The sequence below is a fragment of the Mangifera indica genome, chromosome 1, assembly GCF_011075055.1.
Source record: "Mangifera indica cultivar Alphonso chromosome 1, CATAS_Mindica_2.1, whole genome shotgun sequence".
Lineage (NCBI taxonomy): Eukaryota > Viridiplantae > Streptophyta > Magnoliopsida > Sapindales > Anacardiaceae > Mangifera > Mangifera indica.
The window spans coordinates 3,595,906-3,619,685 of NC_058137.1; the positions used below are offsets into that span (position 1 = coordinate 3,595,906).

Consider the following 23,780-nt stretch of genomic DNA (forward strand, 5'->3'; position numbering starts at 1 on the left):
AAACGACTCTTATTTTTATTGTATATTTTAACCTATCACATTGGAGTGGATTATATATATATATATGTATGTATGTATAGTAATTTAAAGACTAGCAGTTATACTTATCAAAGGCATGTTAGTGAAAATAGAATAATCAGTTGCATAATAATAGTTGGGAGACAAATAATTTAGAAAAAAATAACAAAATGCTTCCATCTTAACATGACATCACATTTAATACACATCCTCAATTTCAACATAAGTCAACAACATCTTATCTTAAACAGCAAAATTCAACAATTATGTTGTGGGACCTGATCTGCCAAATCAGCCACCTGGAAGTAAGAAGCCTGATTGATAACAATGAGCCATTTTGCACACGATAAAAAATTAAAACTAATATTTAAAAAAAATGACCACTCTCCTCACTGCCTATGTCACTTTTTCTTTCTCTTTGATCTCTGCCGTCCGATTAATCAGGTGACCGGCATTCCGGTGATCTGGCTTTCTGCCTCGTTGAATCAACGGTCATGAGTCTGCAAATACCGGTACTCTTCTTCGCTAATTTCTCTCTCAGATCCACTGCTAATTAATTCAATCCTAAATTTTATTCAATAAATTTTATTTTCCTTTGTATACATGCACGTCGATCCATCCAAGTTCATAGGCTCCGACCAATCACAATATAACAACATTCGTCTGTTTGTGGTTCCAAAAATTAGGGTTTTCAATGTTGAAGAAGATCATAAAAGGAGCGCGAAAGCCCTCCAAATCGGATCCTAACGATACGTCTCTTTACGTATTCACTCCGCCTGCGGGTCGAAACCCGGGCTTAAATGTGGTAGTAAATCATGCTTCTCGGGTCGGGCCGGGTCAACAGATTCCGAGCCCCGGTGGGGCAGGGATGGTGGTGGCGACTCCCCCACCTATGGTTAGCATAGAATCGCTGCCGCTCTTTCGTGACGTGCCAGTTTCTGATCGGCAGAATTTGTTTTTGCGAAAACTTCAAGTTTGTTGTTTTTTATTGGATTTTTGGGATACTACGAAAAGTGTTCGTGAAAAGGAGATTAAGAGACAGACGTTACTGGAGCTTGTTGATTTTATTCAATCCGGGTCGGGTAAAATCACTGAGACTTGTCAAGAGGAAATGATTAAAATGATTTCGATTAATTTATTTAGATGTCTGCCTCCGGCCTCTCATGAAAACACAGGGCAAGAAGTGGGTGATCCGGAAGATGAAGAACCGTATTTGGAACCATCTTGGCCTCATTTGCAGCTTGTTTATGAGTTGCTTTTGAGATATGTTGTGTCTTCTGATACAGATACTAAGATTGCCAAGAGGTATATCGATCATTCATTTGTGTTAAAATTGCTTGATTTGTTTGATTCTGAGGACCCACGAGAAAGAGAGTATTTGAAAACTATTCTGCATCGGATTTATGGCAAGTTTATGGTTCATCGTCCCTTTGTTAGAAAGGCAATTAATAATATATTCTATCGATTTATATATGAGACTGAGAGGCATAGTGGTATTGGTGAGCTTTTAGAGATTCTTGGCAGTATAATTAATGGGTTTGCATTGCCAATGAAAGAAGAACATAAGTTATTCCTTGTTCGAGCACTTATACCATTACATAAACCCAAACCCATTGCTATGTATCATCAGCAACTGTCTTATTGTATTACCCAGTTTGTTGAAAAGGATTACAAGCTGGCTGATGCAGTTATTAGAGGGTTGTTGAAGTACTGGCCTGTGACTAATTGTCAGAAGGAAGTTCTCTTTCTTGGGGAACTTGAAGAAGTGCTAGAAGCTACACAGGCTGCTGAATTTCAGCGCTGTATGGTTCCTCTTTTTAGACAGATTGCCCGCTGCCTTAATAGTGCTCATTTTCAGGTTTGGCAACAACTGTTAACTTTTGAAGAGCCTGCAGTTTTGTTTGCATAGTCATGAATTTTCAGTTTCTGATCATTTTCTTGTGGAGTCATGTTTTTATATATATATATATATATTTTGGATTCCCTTATTGCAATATGTGGAGTTTTTGTTGCTTAATAACTTGTTGGGTCGAAAATTTTGACATTTTTTGTTAGTATTGCTGGTGAAAGTGATTGTGATTCTTTGTTTGGAATCAGACAAATTTGATTATCATTTTAAATCTGCATTCTAAAGAGAGTATCTGGAAATGTGTTGGTTATCTCTAGGAGAAGTTCAGAGTGTTTTTTCTGTGTTTCCCATATCTTTACCATAGTTGCTAATCATGGTGAAGAGGTCTTAGTGCTGTATTGTAGTCTAACTGTTCAGCATATACACAGTGCTTTTGTTTCTTCTATGATTTGGTGGTCCCCTCTTTTAGCTGATCTTTTAGATTTTTAATTCTGGTTGTCACCAATTACTGATTTTGGTAACTTATCAAGTTGTGGGGTGAGAGAAATTGTTTGACTAAGATAAGTAGAGGGGGAGATTTGAGGAAAAACTATGGAGAGTTTTATATATAAAGTTAAATTTTGAAACAATAAAAATTTCAAAGTTTGTTACGTGCCTTTGATAGCTATTTTTTTCATTAATTTTTTAGTGTTATTTTTTAATGTTTACATACACTATGGTTCTCATGTTTGATCTCATAGATTCAGATATTTGTGTAACTTGTCCTACTTTGACGATTGAATGTCAGAAGTCAAAATTATTCTCAACAAAAAACAAGGTTGGTGGGTTGTTTGTCAAATAATTTAATTATTAATAAATGCCGTCTTTTTTATTTTTAATTCTTTTCTCATCCATTTCAATTTTTTCACTTGGAGCTATTTTAGTCCAAGCTGTTAAGTATCAGGAGAGAAACTAGGCCTTTCGCTCTTTTCACTTTTGTTTCCTTTTAGATTAATTTATCTCTGTATTTTGAAGTAAGTTGATTTTTTTTGTTATTTTTGTTTATTGAGTTGGGGCTTTGTTTTGATTGTATATGTTGGAATGCTCTATTTGTTTTATTGTTCTATCTATATAATTCACAGTTAAGATGTCCATCATTTGCCTCCTTTTGTCCCGACAGTGTTATTGAAGCATCATCTTCTTCTTTTTCTTACCATTTGCCAAGACATGTTTTTTCAGTCATTGTTTTGTTTGTTGCAGTGTCTGGTGCAACATTCATTTATGAACATGATTGTAGTTAACACGTGGCTTTACGATATTAAGTTAAAATAGAAATTCAAAGTAAACTGTAACATGCACATGGATCAAAAAAAGAGAAAAAAAAATTTAGACCATCAATTAAGCACTGATCAAAATTTAGAGGAGACATCTGAACAAATATAGACCATTGTAAAAGCACACATACAATAAGGTTCAATATTAAATTACAGCATAAACACATAAGTTCTAATTGTCATGGTTTTCTCTCCATGCATCAAACATTTGTAATGCCAAGTTATCCTTCTTTGAAGACCATTGCTCTGATGCAGTTATTTGCCCAGTATTATTATGATCTGCATAGCTCTCAAAATTTATTAATATGATACTCCCATTGGATTGCTTTTTTTTTCTTTCTCACCATGGTTAATGTAGAAGACAAAAAGTTTTTTACTTTTTATCTGACTATATTTTACTGGGCAGAATGATGTGTCTTGACATAGTCAAAACAATATTCTATTCCTTTAGGTTAACAGGTGCATATTCATCTCTTTGTTTTGATAAATGATATCTTGCTCCTCTACATGATGCAATGAGTCTGGTAACATTTTGTAGGTGACATCAACATTGTAATCACAAAACATGTGAAGAATAAGAAAAGAGACAACACATTATAAGAAAAAAATTTCAAAAAAGTTATTTTAGGAGAAAATAATAAATTAATAAAAAAGAATTGAACATGAGAAAGAAACATGTTTCTTCTTTGATACTTCATGGCTCAGAAGAAAGAAATTGGTAATGGTCTATGAAAGATAGAAAGAGAAAAATTAGGTGAAAGCATCTGTTAACTTGAGAAGATGAAAAGAGTTTTCAGGATGGGATTACAAACACCTTGCGAATAGAATGTTGCTAGAGCCTGTGGGTACCATATCTCTACTGCCATGGTATGTCCATGTCATCAGACTATGAAATGAGGATAAGACTTGGATTGGTTTTATCCCACATTCCATAAACAACTGTGAAGTGTATGACACATTTAATGAAAAAAATTATTGATTTGACATGTAACTTGGACAAATTTGTTTCGCAAGGGTTGTCCTTGTTGATTGACTTCTGAGTTCTGACTATTGGATCAAATAGTCAGAATTATAAGTCTCCCAGTTATGTAAAATTTTGGGAGACTGGAAGTGAGAACCAATCTGTTTGCTACAAAACTTTGGGATATTGAATTTATTTAGCTTTCTAGAAAAATTATTTTTATTTTTTTCAACCATGAAAATTGTTGTATGCTCTATAAGATCAAAAGTTACTATCCATTCCTGCAACCTCTTTCCAAAGATTATATACTTCTGTTGAAATCTCCAGTTCATGAATCCTGGTTAAGAATTTATCAAAATAGCTAAGTTACAATTTGTCTTTAACAGTCTCTCATAAAGACAGTATTTCTACCTAAACTGCTAGTTCACGAATCCGTGACAAGAATTTATCAAAATAGCTAGATATAAAACTAAATCTTCTAGGTCCTATTATTTTATGTTCATGTTTCTAAAACACCAGACATTTAAACTGGTATAAACATTGAACTTTAGTACATTATGCACTATGGATTGTTACCATAGATAATATTTTTAGCCATACGTTCAGGTTCCAAGCTTTTGTAAACATTGCATTATTAGGGTATAGAAACTGCATTTATATGGTAAACAAGACAATTTTATGATATTCTATAAATTTAGGCAAAGAGATGGAAGAGCGAGTAATTAGGTACTAAGGAGACATTTGGTTTGGGTAATGTTTGATTACTAAAATAGAAAAATTACCTTGCAGATAGAGTACTTAAAAGATTACTGGGTATAAATGATTACTATGTTTGATAAAATTTGATAGGTATAAATAATTATTGTATTTGGTTAAAGGTAATAAAAGATTACTAATAAATTATTTTACTTAAATGCGTTTGAATATAAATATTTTAAAATATTTTTTATATTATTTGTCATATTAATTAAAAATAAATTTATTTTTATAAAAAAAAATTAATAAATAATAATTTTTCTATAATAAACTCAAGATTACCCTAGTAATCTTTAAATACCTAAGGTGAAGGTGGTAATTAGATTACCACCTATATTACCTGTCACGTCCGCATTGGTAATAGAAGATTACTGTAATTTTTTATTACTGACAAACCAAACAAGGGAATAAAAAATAGATTACCAAGATACTCTTAAAAACCCTTAACCAAACGCACCCTAAGTGTCCTGGTAGTGTGAGGACACAAAAATATATTTAATGATTCACAGAAAGATACAAACCATGAGAAGGGATGAATTGATTCTAGGCTTTCTTGGTTATTCCAAAAGCAACTATTATGGGGTTTACAGGAGATCTCGACTGTAGTTTTACCCTTTGCATTCTCTTGTTTTTATTTGCTTTTAGCATCTACTTTAAAGTAGTTACTCCTTTTTAATTCTCAAATGGAGTTGTCACTGGTCTTTGGTGCTTGTGATTCTGGTCAGATTTTTTTTTTTTAATTTCATATTTATTTTGTGCTGCCCCCATTTGATAACAGGCTATGAAGAATACAACAGTAAACTCATATGTTCATTTTATTTTTTCTCTTATAACTTTTCTTCCCCATTCTGCATTGAATATTCCTATTTCCCATTTGTGAGGATACATTCTTAATACCTTCTATGAAGGATGGATAGATTTCTGTTTCTTCTCAATAAATATTTAATATGCTTATGACTTTATTGGCCACTATATGAATTCTTAAGAAAATTCCTGTGGCTTTGTTCATTAGCTTTATTCTAACTTTACAGCCTCCTTTAGATCTCAATCCTTTGGCTCAGTTAACAGGATGGTCTCTTGCATTATTCGTCAACATTGTGTTTCAGATAATAGTGCATTTAGTGCTATTGTACTCCTTTATCCTCAATCACTAAGTCCTGTTAGCTTGGACTGGAAGGATTGCTCTGGAAGAGTGAAGCATATGTTTTCTTGATGAGTTCCTTAAATGAACTGGCTGGGCTCGTAGTTGTTTGTTTTATGGCCTAAGTAGGTTTGGATTGTTTGTTTTATTGCAGTTGACCGTGATGAAGATTTCTCAGGAGCACTTGAGGATAATATAGTTGGAGAGTGTTTTATTAGCCCCTAATATATATGATGTGGTTTAGTACATGTTTTTCAATATTTTCTAATTCATTAATTAAGTCATAGTGTTGTGGAGGATTTTCTTTAAAGGAAATGAGGTTTAGGTTTTAGCTTCTATGTGTATTAGAAGTGTGGGGATTGTATGTATGGTGATAAAGGTACTCTTGAATTTTGTAGTTAATAGTTTTCTTTAAAGTTTTGCTTAGGTAGTTTGCACTGCAGGTTGCAGAACGAGCCCTCTTTTTGTGGAATAATGAGCACATCGTGAGCTTAATCGCCCAAAACAGGAATGTCATATTACCTATCATTTTTGAGGCAGTGGAGAAGAATATCCAGAGTCATTGGAACCAGGCAGTCCATGGGCTAACTGTTAATGTTCGGAAGATGTTCTTGGAAATGGATATGGAATTATTTGAAGAGTGCCAGATTCAGTATACAGAGAAACAGTCGAGGGCCAAAGAGATGGAAGAACAGCGAGAGTTGACATGGAAGAGGCTGGCAGATGTGGCAGCTGAGAGAGGGGGAGAGTATATGGTTACGGCCTAACTGATTGCTGTGAGTCAGATGGCCCATCCTAAAAACATGGATGGTTAGACAGTAAAGATGACAATGGATAGCTCATCCCTGTTTTGGTGACATTTTTTTTCCCCTCTAAAATTTTATTCTCTTTAATATATATATATATATATATATTATCTCATTAAAGATATCAGAAAACAGCAGCAGCATAATATGTAATTTAACCAGTGTGGAATTTGTTAGTATGATGCTGCTGATTAAGAATTATTTCTAAAGGATATGTTGTAATTTTGTTCACCCATATTTGCTCCTATACAAAACCAAAAAAAAAAAAAAATTGAGTCACCCAGTTTGTATTATCACTTGTAAATTAGAATTGTTATTTTCGGATAAATTATGTGAAATTATAGATATTAATAATGGGTGGCTTTGAAGAGCCGCAATTATGTGGCTTTTCGGAACAGTGAATATAGACAGCACGAAATTTTGTTTATGGTTTATGGGTTACGTGGGAGAATTGAGGATGGCGAATCGTGTGAGTTGGGTAGATGGAGCTTGTCCATTTTTATCAATACACGAGTGAATACGTATAATTTATATGTGATTTCAATCGTGAAAAATAAATTTATTTCATATTTGTTTCCGGGTAATTTCGTCCAAACATAATGTATGTATTAGTTTTGTGTGTCTGATCCTTAAAAGGCTGTTCAATTTAGTTTGAATTCCTCTAATTTTGATCATCTTCCCACCAGTCTTTGCCATCAAGTGGTTAAAGCCAGCCACACAATAATATTATTATATATCTGGGATAGAAATAGAAGTGGGGAAAATCCTTTAGTTCTAGAACTCCGTCAACATCCAATCACTTGCTTTCTTATTTTCTCATCTAATCCCCAACACAACACAGCACGGCACAACTACTCAATTGGAGCTTTAATGTCGAAAAAAGGAGGGGCTGCACTCCAAAAGGATGCGCCTTGGAGGCAATCCTCTGGGAAACCTATTCCCAAAATCCATCACTCTCCTATTGTTCGTCTTCCCAATACTCCTTATTCTAATTACGCCCTTTCCATCTCCCAGGTGCCTGTTATCTTTAAAGCTTTTATAACTTATTTATTATATGCATCAATTTGATGTGGGTTTTATATTTTTATTTTATTGCAGCATCCTAATCCTGTAGGAACTGGGTTGGCTATGGATGCTATTGTTGAAGCAGCTGGTCCTGACTGCATCGTCCCTGGACAAATTAAACCCATCAGATTACTCGGTCTCAAGGTGCTTCTTCTCTTTCAATCTTCTTTTGTTATTATTTTATTTTTAAACTTAATATGTTCTACATATTATTAACCTTCTTGTGTTAACGAAATCATAGCTTCACTGTTATCCTTCTTTGGCCATTTTTATTGCTATGACATGGATAGTGCAGAAATTTTTTAATTAAGCGTATCTCTTCTCCAAGCAATATAAGCAAGATTAAATTTTTGTCATTTGAGAGGTGCCTCTTTTAGTCTTTATAGTCTCATCAGAAAATTTCCTATGCGAAATTCATGGGGGTGTATAATAAATTCACAATTCAGAGGTCTCTTCCCTCAATTTGTACTGTTGAAAACAGAGAACAAAAGAGCATAGTTCTATCTTTTTTCTTTTGTTTTCTATGTTCCAAGTTAATTATCAATTAAGATGAACAAAGACGAAATATGATAGGGAAGTCTTACAATAGCACGAAATAACAGTTATGTTGGCAGTTGTAATAACTACACTCTTATGTCGCTCTTGTTTGTGGACAATTAACTCAGAACACAGAGGAACAAAGATTCATTGCTAAATGTTCTTTTGTTCTCAGCTCCCTATTTTGCACATCAAGGCAAGAGGCCTTTGTGCTGTGTATTTGTTATATCCTTCTCAATTTTTGTACAGGAAATTTCAGTGAGATTATTGAAGACTAATAGAGGCACATGTAGCACTCAAATTACTGTATTCCTGTTCATATTGCTTGGAGAAGAGAGAATTATGCTTAATAAAATCTTGCATTGTTTAGTTTCCGACTACTGGATCCGTTTGCAACATGAATTAGCTTTTACATCTGATGCAAGCAATTGATATATGGACAATATTGAACTTGTAAAAAAGACCATTTAACGTGTAATTGAATATACATGTTATGGTAAGATAAAAATACCTTGAAATAAGATTTTGTTATTATTTGTTGCTGCTTTGCTGTTATTCCTGATATTGATTTGTTGTTGGTGCCTCTTGTTTATTTGGTGGTGCAAATGCAGAAATATGTGACTGTTACTTGAAGGAAATTTGATATATGTTTAGAAAGAGCATTGAAACCTTTGATTTGGTGGTCATTTAAGAAATTTTTTGTTTTCCTTCTGTGGAACATCCACTTGTTTTTGTAACAGATGTGAATGCATGGTTCTCTTTTTGTTTTTTGTGGTTATTTTATAAATTATACTATTTTCATTTTAAAGGTTGTAGTTGCTTCTTATGCTTAGACTTTTAGTTTAATGCTTTTATGAAGAGAATGTGAGTTATCCTACATAATGCAGTTTGATAGGGAGAACCTAAATACACTGGTCTTTCATGGTTCTTATTATGATGGCATGGCCTCCTTTTATTTCTTGGTCAAGTGTATATCATTGAAAAGTGCTGTTCCTATTTTTCCTTTTATTTTTTCCTCATATGTTTTCTGTTTCATCCTTACATGTTTTTCCTTTCTTGTATATGGCAGGTTTGGCCAATTGAAGTTGACCTTAAATTTTTAGAACCAGTTGGAAGAGAACTTAAGCTGCTTGGAAAGGTAACTCTCCATAATTTTAGATTCTCTTTTTGGTCTTTCTTAACGTTTTTTCAAGCAAACATATTCTATGTATTTCATATTCATTCTGGGTGAAGATTGTATGATTATTCTCGTGTATTGAATTGTAGAACTCTGAATAAGGTGTTAGGTCGCTTGATGTGAATAAAAAAGAACCAGTCTGTAGAACACTCTTTCTTTGATCCCATCTGATGTGATATCCTTCAACTTTGGCTCAGTACAAATATATCTGCATGTGATTTTAGGCTGACTAGTGTTTGAGTGATTATCATTCCTCCCTGATTGATTAGCTGGCTGATCTTATATACCTGTATGGTTTAGCAGACCTTAGCTGATTCAGTTGGTCTTCAGGCATCTGTCTATAAAATATCAACTATAATCTAACACAGTTTCAGTCTAGTAATAGAATGAGATCATTAACCTAATTGGAATCCTAACCCTGACTGCAAGTAAACATGCATGATATGCATCTCATTTGTGTGTTGATTTTTTAATGCTTTTTGTGAATTTGTTTGCTGTCTTCTTTCATATATAAAGCATGCAAATTTGCATAGCCAGTGGAGTTTCATAATCAATTTTATTGTTGCTCTGTATGCAGTTTATGGATGATGCAGTCAGCCTCATGAACAAATCCTTCATAGATCGGTAGTTGCTCAAGAGTTTTATTTGTTAAGAGAGCACAACTGCTGCCTGAGTATTCTGAATCATTCTTGTTATGCAGAAGTCTAGCCGAACAGAGTGACTGCAGATAACATTTTCTTCTGCACTAAATTTCTTTTCTTTTAGATCAAACAATTTCTTGAAAAGTGGATGTAGACATATGGAGGTTTAAGTTTCTTCAGTGTTTTTGGCTGCATAAATTTTGTCTTGTGGACTTATATACTATGACTGGAAACGAAGATCTGTATAATATCTTAATTTTGAATAAATATTATATTTTTTCTTTTAATTTTCACATTTTTAAAGAGCTGCATGCATAGCATTGTTCATGTCTGATGGATATGCTGCTTCTGGTTTATATATGTACTCATTGACACACTGAAAGAAGTGAACACAAATGAATAATACTGTTTATCCCAAATTGCTATTTTAAAAAATGCGGTGCATTGGCTAATTATGTCTCCCAGTTCATTAACTGCTCTAATGTACTATTGAAAGGAACCAAAACTCTTCTAGTTGGGAGCTGTTCTAGGTATTAGGCCGAGAAACTAATTAAGAAGATGAGCTTTCCTCTCGGCCAGTCAACACTCCATTCAAAGAGATAAGGGAGACGATATATGATAAGTGGGATGGAACTATCTGATGAAGCGACGGAGGAAATCTAGATGGAGATTCAAATTCTGGTCTTATGCCTAAAACTCCTATCCATATAATGTCTCTTTTTTCTTTATTAGTGAATAATTTAATAAAATATTGCATATGTTTTAATAATTGGCAGGTACACTAGCTATCCGCATATGCCATAGTAGAAGTTTGTAGTAGAAGTAACCCCTGCATGTAAAGCCAGTTAATGATGCAAAGAGGGGAGAAAGAACTCCATCCATACATTGAATGATGACCTCACTGTTTCTTTTGCTTTCTTTACCCAACATATTTCAGCTTGTATAGGAAGGCTCCAACCTCTCTTAAGTTTGTCACAGTTCACAACAGTAATGCTTACCAAGCGGCTATGCAAGGAGACAATTTGCACAAGGGGCCTTGGCATGAGGAAGATGACGAGTGATAACTTCTGTGACCCTTATGGGATTGCTTAGCTAGAGCATCGGATCAAAAATTAGATGGATGGAAGTAACAGACGATTCTGCTATTTCATGAAACAAATGATCTAATTTGTCAATTTTTTTTCAGCCTGCAGATCTAAAGAGGAGTGGTAAGAGTTGCAGGTTGCGATGGGTGAACTATCTTTGTCCCAATGTTAAACATGGTGATATAAGCATTGAGGAATAAATCATCCTTCAACTTCATAAACACTGGGGTAACAAGCAAGATTCTTTTCATAAATCATATCCATTGAGAATTTCAGGTGCTGAGCTATTAATAATATTTGTTACACAAAATCTCCCTCTAGGATCTTTTGATCAGAAGGGGGGAGATTACTTGGATCATAGATTAATTAATCTAAATAATTGAAATCTTATTAGCCTTACTAATCCAAGTCCTTATGCTTACAGTTGTTCACTGGACCCTCATAATAATGATTAAAAGGTTATGTAATTTTGGATTTGAGAATACTCAATAGTACTACTGGTTTGTTAAAAAATCTCTTGAGTTCATGTTCATCTTGTCTAATTTGCGAAACAGATCAAACCTTGAGGAAGTTCTTGCTTAAATTGTCCAAAGTTGTGTCTACAAGAACTAACAGATCACATTAAACTTTTCCCAGGTTGAAGAATACAAGAATAAGAAGCAAGACAATGCAATTAAAGCAGAAGTTGAGAAAGGCATCATTTGCTTTCTGCTTCCTGACCCGAATTTGGTTTCATCACCGGGTCCTCTGCTCCACATTCCCAGGTTGTTGTCCCTGCTCATTCATCCATCACACATAAAATCAGTATCACAAACATCTTTGAACTTAGTTGAGCTAAAAATTACAAATGATGGGTAAGTAGTGATAATTCCAAAAGCTGAGGGGCTGAAAAATGTAGAAAAAGAAAAAGGGAGGAAAAGAGAGAAAAAGAAAAAGTAAGAAAAGCAAGAAAAGAGGAAAAGAGGAAGTAAAAATTAGTGTTTACCTGCCACCAACACCAAGAACACCAGCATGCCAAGTGAGCTGCACGATAAGATCAGCTGATTTAGGCTCCACACTATAAGCTTTTTCATATTTCACCTCAACTCCGGCACCTGATGCCACAAAAAATGCACCATTCACCAGTATGTCTCCTTCTGATCTCCAATTCCATCCCTTCCATTCTCCCTCAGCTGTATCAACTCTCTTTGTCACCTGCACCACAATCACGTATATCTATTAACTTCAACTTTTTTACCTTCTCAAATAAAGACTTGCGATTGATCAGTGTTCCAGGATCTTTAAAAGCTCAGCTTATGATCATAATTCCTTTGTTTATCACATTCTATCCTTTATTCCTATGCTATGCTAGTATTTACCGTTAAGGCTTGGTTTAACTGCAGACGCTTTGATTAAATACAAATAAAATCCCAGAAGCTAGTTACTGCTTCTGCAATCAATGAAAATTTTCCTTTTTCTGAACAGTGTTTCATAATTAGTTTACATTAGACAATGCTATAAGCTTCTTCTTCAAATTTCAAGTGGGAACCCACCTTGAAAAAACTTTAATTTTCGGTGATTTGACAGTAGGACATTCAATTTCTAGTGGACGATTAATTTCAAAAAAGCATAAAGAAAACACGTAGAAAAACTAGGTCTATACCTCCTTAGCATTGGGATTCGAAGGTGCATTATAGCGATTTCCTTGGCTATTAATGGTGGGATTTCCACTACCACCAATGGCATACATTTCCCACTCTGTATAATCATTGTTCACCACATGAATGTATCCCCTTCTGCATCTTGGCATTCTCTGCACAAGCTTCTCCCCAAAGTGATTAAACGCTATTGTCACTTGCATTCCTGAGTCCGGCAAGTAGCCATCACTGTGACCAAGCAGCATTACTTCATTGTGATGAGAAAAATAATTGTTTGATATTGTGATGCCTGTGGAACCCATCACGGCATCAATCAGCCCGTCCTTGCAGTGAGACAGTGAACAGTGATCAATCCATAAGTCTTTGGACCCGAATATGGAGATCCCATCACCGTCCGACTTTGTTCTCCACCCGAAATGCGTTGGACTCGAGCGTACATTAGCCTCCCCTGTGTCGCAAATTTAGAAATTTGATTGAAAAAACTCTAATCCTGGTGGGACTTTTCAGAATAATGTAAAATCTTGGAGTTCCTTTTAAATGCATTGGATTCTTATTCTCTGGACCCCTCAAATACAAATGTGTTAAAGCTTATCCAAAGCAATAAAGCTTCCAGTTTTAATGTATTTAGTCAAGATAATGTTGTTTTACAGTTTTCACTGAGAAATGCGGATGGATTTGAGAGGATTTACTTTAAGATTTCTTACCCATGAAAAAGATGGATCATTTGAGGTTTTTTAACTTGCAGCAAAATCTTACCTGACTGCACACAGTGGTGAACATGAATGTTGTGAATGATGACATTGCTGATGTACTGCAGTGTAATGCAGCCACCGCCGGTAATGTGGACATTGGCGCCGCGACCGTCAAGGGTCTTGTAGCTATTAAAGATGAGTTCCTGAGATAGTTTTATGTGCATGTTGCTTGGGAACACTATCCACAGAGGTTGAGTCTGTATTACAGCATATCTTAGTGTGCCTGGCTTTGGAGTCACAGCATCATCATCCGAAGAATCAGTGACAATATAGTATTCACCATTTTTGCCCCCCATTGCATACTGGCCGAACCCAATGGCGCAATCAGCTAGCCGCTGGCGGTTATTGGCCCAGTCTGGGTCACATTTCCAGCAGTCGTCTATGGGGTTGCCAGTAATGCACGAAGATTGGTCCTTTTCAGAAATTTGTAGCGTCTGCCTTCTTGACATTGAAGCATTTACTCTTCTGCATTGCAAAAATGTGGAATCATTAGAAGTAGAAAGGCATAACAATAAAAATGAAAGAATGCAGGACAGCCAGAACAACCCAGAGCTCAAATAGTCAGAAGAAGTACAGAAGTCCTGCACTTATACTTCGCAAGCCTGAAACTTGAGGTTTATCATAGGGAAGCATGAAGCAATGCCTTTGGCTATCATGTGAACATTTTGACAACTTAATTATACGGAAAATGGAGGGTGAACCCAGATCAGACATGCTAAAAAAACAATGAGTTCTATGAAAAAATTACAGTGAAGAGTGCAATAGTGGAGCGACATTATACCTGTGAAGTTCTTGAACAACTTCTTCGGGATTGGGGTGGGGAGTAGGCAAGGTGAGGTTGAGCATTGCTTTACCAAGTGGGAAAAATGAGCTCAAAAGAGAGATCAAGACAATGCAGTTGCTGCGAAACATTGTTGTGGAAGAATGCTGTGGCATGCTTGCTGGTTCAGTCTTAAGAATTGACTGAGATGTTTGGTATCCCTTTAGTGCTCGGTAACATGCATTTTCATTATAAGATTTTGTTTAATAATGAGCACCAGTGAAGATTTATGAGTAGAAAAGAAAACATGACTTTGTTTTTGTGTTTTTTTGTTTCTCTCACTCATCCATCTTACAGTCTTGAGTGAGCCTGTAGGAGCTGATTTATAATCATGGTAATAATGGACTTTTGGGATTCGCTTTAAAAAATAAAAGACAAGCAACTTAGGGAGAGAGAGGGAACGCCTAGTCTCAGGGGAAGCGGTCTCAAATTTTCTCTGTGGGTGTAGGGAGGCCTTAATAATTCCACATTACTCAAAAAGTTCTCATAAATTTTCTTTTCAAGTTTGAAATTTACATCCCACTTCTTCCGAGAGTATAGATTTAGATTAACATTATGCACAAACTTGTCTTTTGTGTGTTGGATGTTAGACAAGTAGTATCATTTCTTGAATTATATCTGTGCAGTAAAATAGATTTGCAAGAGAAGGTGTGTTTAAGAGTTTGTATTTATGGGTTGAGCTTGTGAACCTTCTTGTGGTGTCGTTGTATTGGATGTTTTGCTAAGGGGGGCTTTGTTTGTCCTCTGGCTCCTCGCTTGAGGTTTCGGTTTGATTTGTTTATAACATACTTATTTACTCACCATATAAAGCCAGTTGATATGAAGCCAACAGTGTCAAATTTAAATCACGGTTCATTAATGTGTGAAGTTCTATACTTCTAAAAATTTTGCATAAAAATAATAAATGATAGATTATTTAGTTAATCATAGTAGAGATGACAATTTAATTAAAAAACCAGGTCTTCAACCCACCGTTCCTTAAATAAAGAGACAATTCCCAGATAAAAACTGAAATTGCTAAAATCTTCATAATCGAGAATGGGATGAGAATGGAGATATATATCTTTGACCCGTCTCTTTCCTGATTCATCCTTAAGTTTTGAATTATTACAAATATATCTTAAAACCTAATAAATATTTTATAATTTTCCAGCAGGAATAGGAGAGGAAGAAGAGAAAAAATTTTCCCACAAAGAGGGAAAGGAGATTCTTCATCATTACCATAATAAAAGTAAAACAAACACAACAAAAAAATTAAAATCAATGAGAGAAAAATAATTTATTTGGTTATTATAACTATTATTTTAGCAATTAATTATTTTTATTGTTATTAAAACTAAATAAATTTATAACTTTAATTAAGGGAAAAATATTCCTTAAAAGTCAATCTCTCATTTTTTTAAAGTTTTAATAACGAAAAAAATCTCATTATCATCTGTTATTATAACTTTTTTTATTAAAAATATTATCGTCATTAATACTTTGAATGGGAAAAGTTATACCAACATATGACAACGAGAATTTTTCTATTACTATAACTTTTTAATGATAGAAAATAAATTTGTAATTATTATTTTCCTTTCATCGAAGTTATAAATTTATTTAATTTTAATAAGAATATAAATAATTGGTTTTTAAAATTACGAATATAGTATTTATAATGATTTTATATATATATATATGTTCGTGATAATATTTTCACTAATGCTAATTTTTTTTTTTGTAATGAAGGTTTTCTTTTTGAAGATAAAGACAAAGATTAAGGTATTTGACTTCTACTCACCTCGTTGTTATCTCTAAATCATATATTACTTTATTCAAACTCTCCCATCTAGGTATTTTCTAAACTATTAGTTTATTAATAGCTTTATTTGTATCAATTGCTATCAAAATTTCTCTTCTGATATGTTTCTTAAGTTTCTAACTGTGATATTCCTTTATTCATTAACCAAGCTGAATTGGCAAGATAGAAAGGATAGAGAAAGTTCTTTAGTGGCTACAAAAGGTTACATTACATACATGGATTATGAACATCGATTCTCGAAACCAAAATAACGGATTATATGGAAATTCCAAACTTGAAGATTAGATATCCTATAAAGACTGAAGATTCTAATTCAACCCGCCGAATCCGGAACAACAGAGCGCTAAATATTCTGCTACTTTTTATGGGCATTGGGGACAACTCTAAGAAAAAAATAAAAGATAACTTAATATTATTGATCACCTTCTAATAAAACTCCTACTTTATCTTGTGTCTGCCCTTTCGTGTCTTGGGTCCCTCTTGAACAATCTTTTGTATTTAAATCTGTCTAAAGGGTTATTGGATATTTGGTTTTAATCCATCAAAGAGCTTCTGGGTTTGGCAAGCAAGGTACCCAATGATCTGAAAATCTGAGAATATATAGAAATACTATATATCTTTGGAACAATGAAGTTGAAAGTAAATGTGTTCATATTCCTTTCCTCTACAACATGTAAAGTAGAATACTCCCTAGGGTACCAAAAAAAAAAAAAGATATAAGGATTTAAAAAATGGTGAAATGGGTCCCCGTCCCTTGATTAAATGCTGAAAAAATGCACCCATTAGATACACCTTGCTGTTCTAATGAACTATTTAACAAGTAGGATTAACTAGTGACGGCTTAAAGCATTATTCATTGCATTTCCAACATTTAATTATCACTTCATCAGAAACTTATTTAATAATAAATAAATGTGTCTATAACTTTTTGTTCTTGGATACTTCCATGTTTTGTTTTTTGTTATATGGTCGTTTACTACTCTCCATAATTTTAGGTTTCTTTTGGCACGAGAGTCTATGAAAAAAAGAGTATATTAGAATAGAGCTATAAGAGCCTGCTCCTGTTAAGAATTTGTTAAGTATTTGATTAGAGAAATGCAAAAATGCGTATTAGCATTAATTTATCATGAATATGTCAAGCCAAATTCTTAGAATCATTTTCTTGAAAACTTTTTCGCTTAATATCATGAGCTTAAATTTCTCGTTTCCATTGTTCCAAACAATCATTCAGAGGCAACTGTCTATAAAAATACCAATAGGGATCTCAGTTTTGTGAACAAGAAATCACTATCTCATAACATTTGACGATAATGCGCCAGATTGGAAACAGTTCCTGCAGAAACTGAGACTGGCCCTGGAATTATTAAGAAATGCAGTTAGGTAGAAGATGACTTCTCTCACAGTCACTGCAAATGAGTCCCCACAAAGTTTCTACTTTTGACTTTTTTTTCATTGAATCAATTTGAAGGTCCCATCTCTATGACAAAAGTATGACTACAAAACAATCTGCTGCATATTTTCTTTGACACAAATATTCATGTAAATGGTCACTCACACTAGCGGTATCTTACTGTTTACCCTTCTAAATACATTAGGCCAAATGACTGTGTCCCTCCCAAGGTTGGTGCAAACCTACTTGTCATCCATTAATTATAAAAAATCTAAATATTTATATGTCTGTTAAATTTTATTATTATTATCAAGAGTAAAATTGTTATTTAAAATATTTAAAAAAACTAAAAGTTTATCATATATCCCTTCCGGTTTAAAAATCTAACAAATATCCCTATTCAAAGTTTAAAAAATGAATACTTTTCTCTAAGGTTTTTCCAATCACTGTTGCCAATTGTCGGTAGTGGCAATGACCGTGTTCTCCCTCCCTCCCAACTTTTCTCTTTTTCCCATTCTATTTTCGACCATCACTAACTTAGAAAAACAATCAACAAAGACATATCTTCGTCTCTAAACAAAGACGTGATTCATCTTTATCGACGGATTTTGTCTATCAATAATGGTAAAAAATAGAGCACAGTTGAGAGAGAAGCCAAGAGGGAGGGAGAACACCGTCGTCGCCATCTTCTTTAGTTGTCGACAGTGTGCTGAAAAAATTCTAAGGGAAAATGTAAATTTTTCAAATTTTGGGTGAAAGAATTTGTTAGTTTTTAAATCTATGGGGTGAAAATGTGATAAATTTTTAATTTTTTAAATATTTTTATTAAATAATAATTTTACCCTTGATAATTACAGTGAAATTTAATAGATAAGAGGATATTTGAATTTTTGATAGTTAATGGATGGAAAGTAGGCTCTCATCAAACCTTGGGTGGGAAATAGTGATTTGACCAATATATCATGATGCCTTCTTCTATTCAAATGTGAATAATTTTAGGTGATTTATGCAAGCAAAGTCAATAAGTGTCAGTATCGTTATCTGCTCTTAAAACTTTATCCAAAACTTGATAACATGTTCATAAACAAATTAATAATAATTTATATCCTAAATAATACAGGTAGGGCCTCCGTAATTACTGAATAACATGTAAACTAAGTTATGCATGCTTCGTTCTTAACTATTTTTACACCTAAGTCATAGCTAGTTAACAATCGTATCCTTCTGAATGGATTTAATATCTTTGACTATTTAGGTTAGAGGTAAATGCTTAAAGCTGTATCTGCTGGATCATTTTCCTTCAAAAACTGTTTCATAAATTGTATATTTTGGCAAACACTTAAAATAAAAATTTTCAAAACCAATTTATGATTTCCTAAACAAAATGCAAAGACATAGGCATCATCAAAATTCAAAACGGTCCTAAAATCTAAATTTTAACTCTAGGTAACAAGAATTAATATACTCAAAATTTCTACTCTTGAATATTATAAAATACGCATAAATTATCTTGCAAGCAAGATTTCATATTTTAATGTCAATAATTTTAGCCCCCTAAAACTTTGATGAAGCAAAAATTTCTTACCCTTTATGTTTAAAATGTTTAATTTCTCGTCCGTCCCTCAATTTTGTCAAAATAAACCATTTGATTTGATTATAAATTTTTGGGAGAAGGACTATTTCCCATCCAATTTTTGATACGTTCTTAAAATGTCATCCACGACAGATGAAAATCTACTTTTTCCACCCATGAGCCGTTAATATGGATGATATCTATTTGTATAAGAATAAAATATCGATTTTACCCTTATTAGATGAAATAACAAAAATATCCCTCAATTTAATCTGTCAAATTCATCCCAAAATTAACGTGAGAGTTTTTCCTTCACCCTCCTTAGGTTTTAGAAACTAACATTTCACCTTACCTAAAGTTTTTAAACTTTGAAAACTAACATTTTCACCCCCAAACCTAGGGTTTCCATATTTTTCAAAATGCAGCGGCCCCCATAACTTTCAAAACTAGTAGTTTCACGCCCATTCTTCAACTTCATCTCCCGACGTCGTCTCTGGCATCGTCACCAACCTCCTCCTTCTCCTAGTGCGACGACAGTGGTGCAACAAAAGATCTTCATCTCCTCGTCGCATGATGCGACGAAGAGACAGAGATCCCTTCGTCGCACCACCGTGCGACGAAGAGGTCTCTCTTCGTCACTCCACCCTAACGCCATGCCACGGTCTCTCTTCTTCACTCATCGCGTCGTCCAGACGCCACAACGAAAGACGACGAACGTATGTTCTTCCAGATCTGGGTGACACTTCGTCGTCCAGAACTAGGCGATGAAGGGTCGTCCTTCGTCATCATTTGTAGTTGGAGATGGGAGATCGGTGGAATGCGTCGACTGTCGGTGGTGGCCGGAGAAGGAAGCAAACCCTAGGGGTGAAATCTAAACTTTTTAAACTTTGAGGATGAGTTGAGGTGTTAGTTTTTAAAATCTGGAGGGGGAAATGATGAAATTTTAAAGTTTTAGGGTTTAATAGTAAAACAACGATTTTACCCCTTGCCCTTAACTGAAAAATTGGACTGTAGTTTGGTCATAGGTGGAAAAAGTGACTTTTCATCTCCCGTGGGTATGCGTTTGAGATAGGGCTAAAAAATAGGTGGGAAATAGTCCTTTTCCCTAAATTTTTAATAACTGTTTTATTTTTTTGCATAGTGGTTTTTATCAATAGAATTGATAGACATGCAAAAAATTGGACTTTCTAAAGGTAAAACATTATCATTTTATTAAGGTTCAGGGCGGGAAATAGTCATTTGGGCTATAAAATAAACCACCACAAAGAGTAGTTAGTTTAAAAGTTTTCAAATCTATGGGTCCAAGAAGATTTCTATAGTGGTAGGACAAAATGAATTTGCCTTTTGATTAAAATATAATTAACGGCTAAAGGTAGGTTCGCATGCAACTCGAGAGACTAAAATGTGGGTCATTAATTAACTTAGATTGTGGAGGAACCTATGAGGCGAACAGGGTGAACTGGGTCATGGGCACCCCACCGTTTTTAGAACCAGCATGGTAGTTGGTTTTTCCAATAGATTATTAACTAACCTGAGGTGGGAATTTAAGCAATTGTCTGGTTTTTGTTTCGTTCAAGTTGAAATTATTGACAAATTGGATGTACACTGTGGCAGTAAGAATAAATGTTCATTCACATGATTATATTAAAAAGGCCAAAGGACTTATTCCCAATATTCTCTTAAATTTCCATTATTTAACTTTAAAAATTTTAGTTATTATTTTATAAACGGTTAAATTAATTAATTTTAAAGTAAAATTATTATTTTATATATAATATTAAAAATAAACTAAAATTTTATTTTATTTTCTCTCTCTAAATTTAAAAAATTAACATTTTTCTCCTAAACTAAGTTTGAAAAAAATCATATTACCTTTTCTAGGGTTTAATTTCAATATCTGATCACTTTCTACTGATATCATCACCAACTATCTCTCCTTTTCGATGATTCCTCTTCCCTTTGATGTCATATGGGGTTAGGGTCTCATTGAGACAAACTGTCGAAGAAAGGGGCATGGTCAAGAGGGAGAGATGACTGACGATAACACCAAAGAAAATGGTCGGATATTGAAACTAAACCCTAAAGGGGAAATATGATTTTTTCAAACTTGGCTTAAGGGAGAAAATTGTTAGTTTTTAAAATTTAAGGGGGAAAATAAGATAAAATTTTAAAAGATTAGAGTTTCGTTAACTTTAATCATTTATGAGTAGGTAAATGAGATTTTCAAAATTAAGAAATAGAAACTTGAGAATACAATATACTTTGGTTACGTTCTCGGCTTGTTAAAAATAAAAATAATACTACGTTACATTTAAACTACTAATTTGGATAATAGTAATATTATTATATTATTATGTAATTTAGTATTTTTTTAAAAATTAAATAACATCCAACTGTCTATATTTAATTATTATTTTACACCATATAATCATATATCATAATTTTATTTATATTTGTTTTAAGATTGAAGAATTGTAAGAGGACATAGGCCAAAACAAATAACAACAAAAATCAGAATAATATAAGAATATTTTTCTTAATTGAAAAAAAGGATGGGATTATAACATATTAATATGTATGCAGTTCCCTGCTGATCTTTAAGCTTCTAGAGTTAACTTCAACTTTAGTCATCACCATCCTCTTATTATTCATGGCGCAACCCAATTCAGCCATCAAAACCAGCAGAAGCATCGACAAACATACCAACTTCGTGGCCTTCTTAGAAATATATCTAAAACTGGCTCTTGCAAGAGATAACATATATGTTCAATGTGTATTCAGCTAGAGGCTAGAGCTACTTACATATTGAAGGACAGTGGATACAATGAAGGTGGGTTGGAATTTAGAAGAAACCTAATAGCGAATTTTCTGGTAAGATAAGATGATGATTTACTTAGTTGAAATGAATGCTATAATGTTCAATCTGTGCTCCCCGAATCAATATTTGTGTAGGGAACAATCGATCCTGCAATTTTATGGCCCAATGGCCAAGTTACACCTTGCTTGGGTCAGGCCACTTGATTCCATTATCAAGCAGGGTGTGATTAGAGATACGAAAGAATATAATTTTTTAATTTTCATCAATTAAAATCAATTATTATATTTTTAAGATAATTTATATGAATAATTTAATCGTGTATTATAATTAAATTTTAACTTATTAAACTCATAATCTATAAGTTAGTAATATTAACTTTCTTTTTTCAATTGGATTGTTGGTTTAAATGATTTTTTTACATTTTCACTTATATTCCTTGATAAATTTAAAAATTTCCCTTCTATCATCAAATTTGTTATATTCATATTATATCCGTTTTTAGTTTTCATAATTGATGAATTTTTTAAATTTATTTTCTTTTCTTTATTATAATTGACGTTAATTCTCTGTTACTGTATGCAAAAAATAGAGTAAAATAATAACAAATTAGGTTGAATAGGAAAAACATAACTTAATATGATAATTTATTAAAATTTAGTTTGCAATAACTTAATATGAATTCTGATTATTCATAATCTAATAATAATAAATTGATTATCATATAATCAAATATTTTTATGATCATAATCTAATAATTATAAATTATGCTAAACAAACACTTGATTATAGATTATTTTTTTTAAGTGATGTAAGAAATGATTATCACATAATCAATTATCCAAAACTTAAACTTGGCAATTGTCTTAGAAGATGAAGATAGTATTTTAAGTAATGCCAGAATCTTAACTAGTAACAAAGTACAAAATAAAGTGCAAATATAAAAATCTTACAATAGATTTGAAAGCACAAAATAAAGTACAAATATAAGAATGCATAATCACATAACTAGTAATATTTCAAATAACAAAACACACAAAATACCATCCATGCTTGTAGTGAAAAACAATCTAAACAAAAACAACTCAAGAATCCCCTCTTTAAGCTTACCTAATTTTAGGGAAATACTATAATTGGTTATAGAGGAACCCTAAAACACCTTAATGTTGACACATGTGGGTTGCATGGTGAATAAGAGATGGATTTCAAATTATGACTAAAGGGCGATGAATTAGGTTTTGTTTATTAGGTTCATTAATTAAAGTGACAAAATGACCTTATTTTGTTAAAGACAAAAGAGTGGGTGGAAGGTTTAGGAAAATGGATGATTCGATCTTTATACGTAACATTAACAAGAATGATTCATAACTAATCCATATTAATTACTTCTACACTATTAAAATGCAAGCACCGAAAATTCGGCAAGACACATGCGCTTAAGGTGAGTGTGGAAAGTTTAGGCAAGGATAATTCGATCTGCATATTTAACACATGTACTTTGAAGTAGGTGTGGGCTTTCATGTACCCGTGTCTAGATATTTCTTGGATGTCTTCATGTTGTTTGCCTACATCTGAAAACGTGTGTGGCTCATTTCTTTGTCTTTTCTTATCCCCTAAGAATTTACCCACCCTCGCTAGTC

General features: G+C 33.4%; 3 protein-coding genes across 4 annotated transcripts; 2 read left to right on the forward strand and 1 right to left on the reverse strand.

Moving 5' to 3' along the window:
* Positions 1-370: 370 nt before the first annotated feature.
* On the forward strand, positions 371-7,123 carry LOC123210754 (serine/threonine protein phosphatase 2A 57 kDa regulatory subunit B' beta isoform-like). Of its 2 annotated transcripts, none has more exons than XM_044629227.1 (3): positions 371-530; positions 705-1,876; positions 6,482-7,123. In XM_044629227.1, exons 2-3 carry the CDS (start codon positions 713-715, stop codon positions 6,803-6,805), a joined length of 1,488 nt encoding a protein of 495 aa, XP_044485162.1. In that variant the 5' UTR covers positions 371-530; positions 705-712; the 3' UTR covers positions 6,806-7,123. The 2 variants fall into 2 exon arrangements, with proteins under 2 accessions (XP_044485162.1, XP_044485171.1); XM_044629236.1 differs by having other exon boundaries at positions 373-530; positions 643-1,876.
* A 466-nt stretch (positions 7,124-7,589) lies between these two features.
* LOC123210778 lies at positions 7,590-10,551 on the forward strand. Its single transcript, XM_044629258.1, has 4 exons — positions 7,590-7,858; positions 7,943-8,053; positions 9,516-9,584; positions 10,201-10,551. The coding sequence occupies exons 1-4, from the start codon at positions 7,715-7,717 to the stop codon at positions 10,249-10,251; spliced, it is 375 nt and encodes a 124-aa protein (XP_044485193.1). The 5' UTR covers positions 7,590-7,714; the 3' UTR covers positions 10,252-10,551.
* Positions 10,552-11,891: 1,340 nt separating this feature from the next.
* LOC123210770 (probable pectate lyase 12) lies at positions 11,892-14,855 on the reverse strand. The gene is made up of 5 exons (XM_044629247.1): positions 14,520-14,855; positions 13,743-14,203; positions 12,992-13,434; positions 12,335-12,543; positions 11,892-12,123 (listed from the first exon to the last, which is right to left on the reverse strand). The coding sequence occupies exons 1-5, from the start codon at positions 14,672-14,674 to the stop codon at positions 11,958-11,960; spliced, it is 1,434 nt and encodes a 477-aa protein (XP_044485182.1). The 5' UTR covers positions 14,675-14,855; the 3' UTR covers positions 11,892-11,957.
* Positions 14,856-23,780: the final 8,925 nt, after the last annotated feature.

Excerpts from the sequence above, each read along its gene's own strand:
- LOC123210778 (XM_044629258.1), top strand. The coding sequence starts at position 7,715 with ATGTCGAAAAAAGGAGGGGCTGCACTCCAAAAGGATGCGCCTTGGAGG. Across the intron at positions 8,054-9,515 it reads TCAGATTACTCGGTCTCAAG|GTTTGGCCAATTGAAGTTGA; the intron begins GTGCTTCTTCTC and ends TGTATATGGCAG. Across the intron at positions 9,585-10,200 it reads AACTTAAGCTGCTTGGAAAG|TTTATGGATGATGCAGTCAG; the intron begins GTAACTCTCCAT and ends CTCTGTATGCAG.
- LOC123210770 (XM_044629247.1), bottom strand. The coding sequence starts at position 14,674 with ATGCCACAGCATTCTTCCACAACAATGTTTCGCAGCAACTGCATTGTC. Across the intron at positions 13,435-13,742 it reads TCACCACTGTGTGCAGTCAG|GGGAGGCTAATGTACGCTCG; the intron begins GTAAGATTTTGC and ends TTTGCGACACAG. Across the intron at positions 12,124-12,334 it reads GTTCTTGGTGTTGGTGGCAG|GGACAACAACCTGGGAATGT; the intron begins GTAAACACTAAT and ends ATGAATGAGCAG.
- LOC123210754 (XM_044629227.1), top strand. The coding sequence starts at position 713 with ATGTTGAAGAAGATCATAAAAGGAGCGCGAAAGCCCTCCAAATCGGAT. Across the intron at positions 1,877-6,481 it reads TTAATAGTGCTCATTTTCAG|GTTGCAGAACGAGCCCTCTT; the intron begins GTTTGGCAACAA and ends TTTGCACTGCAG.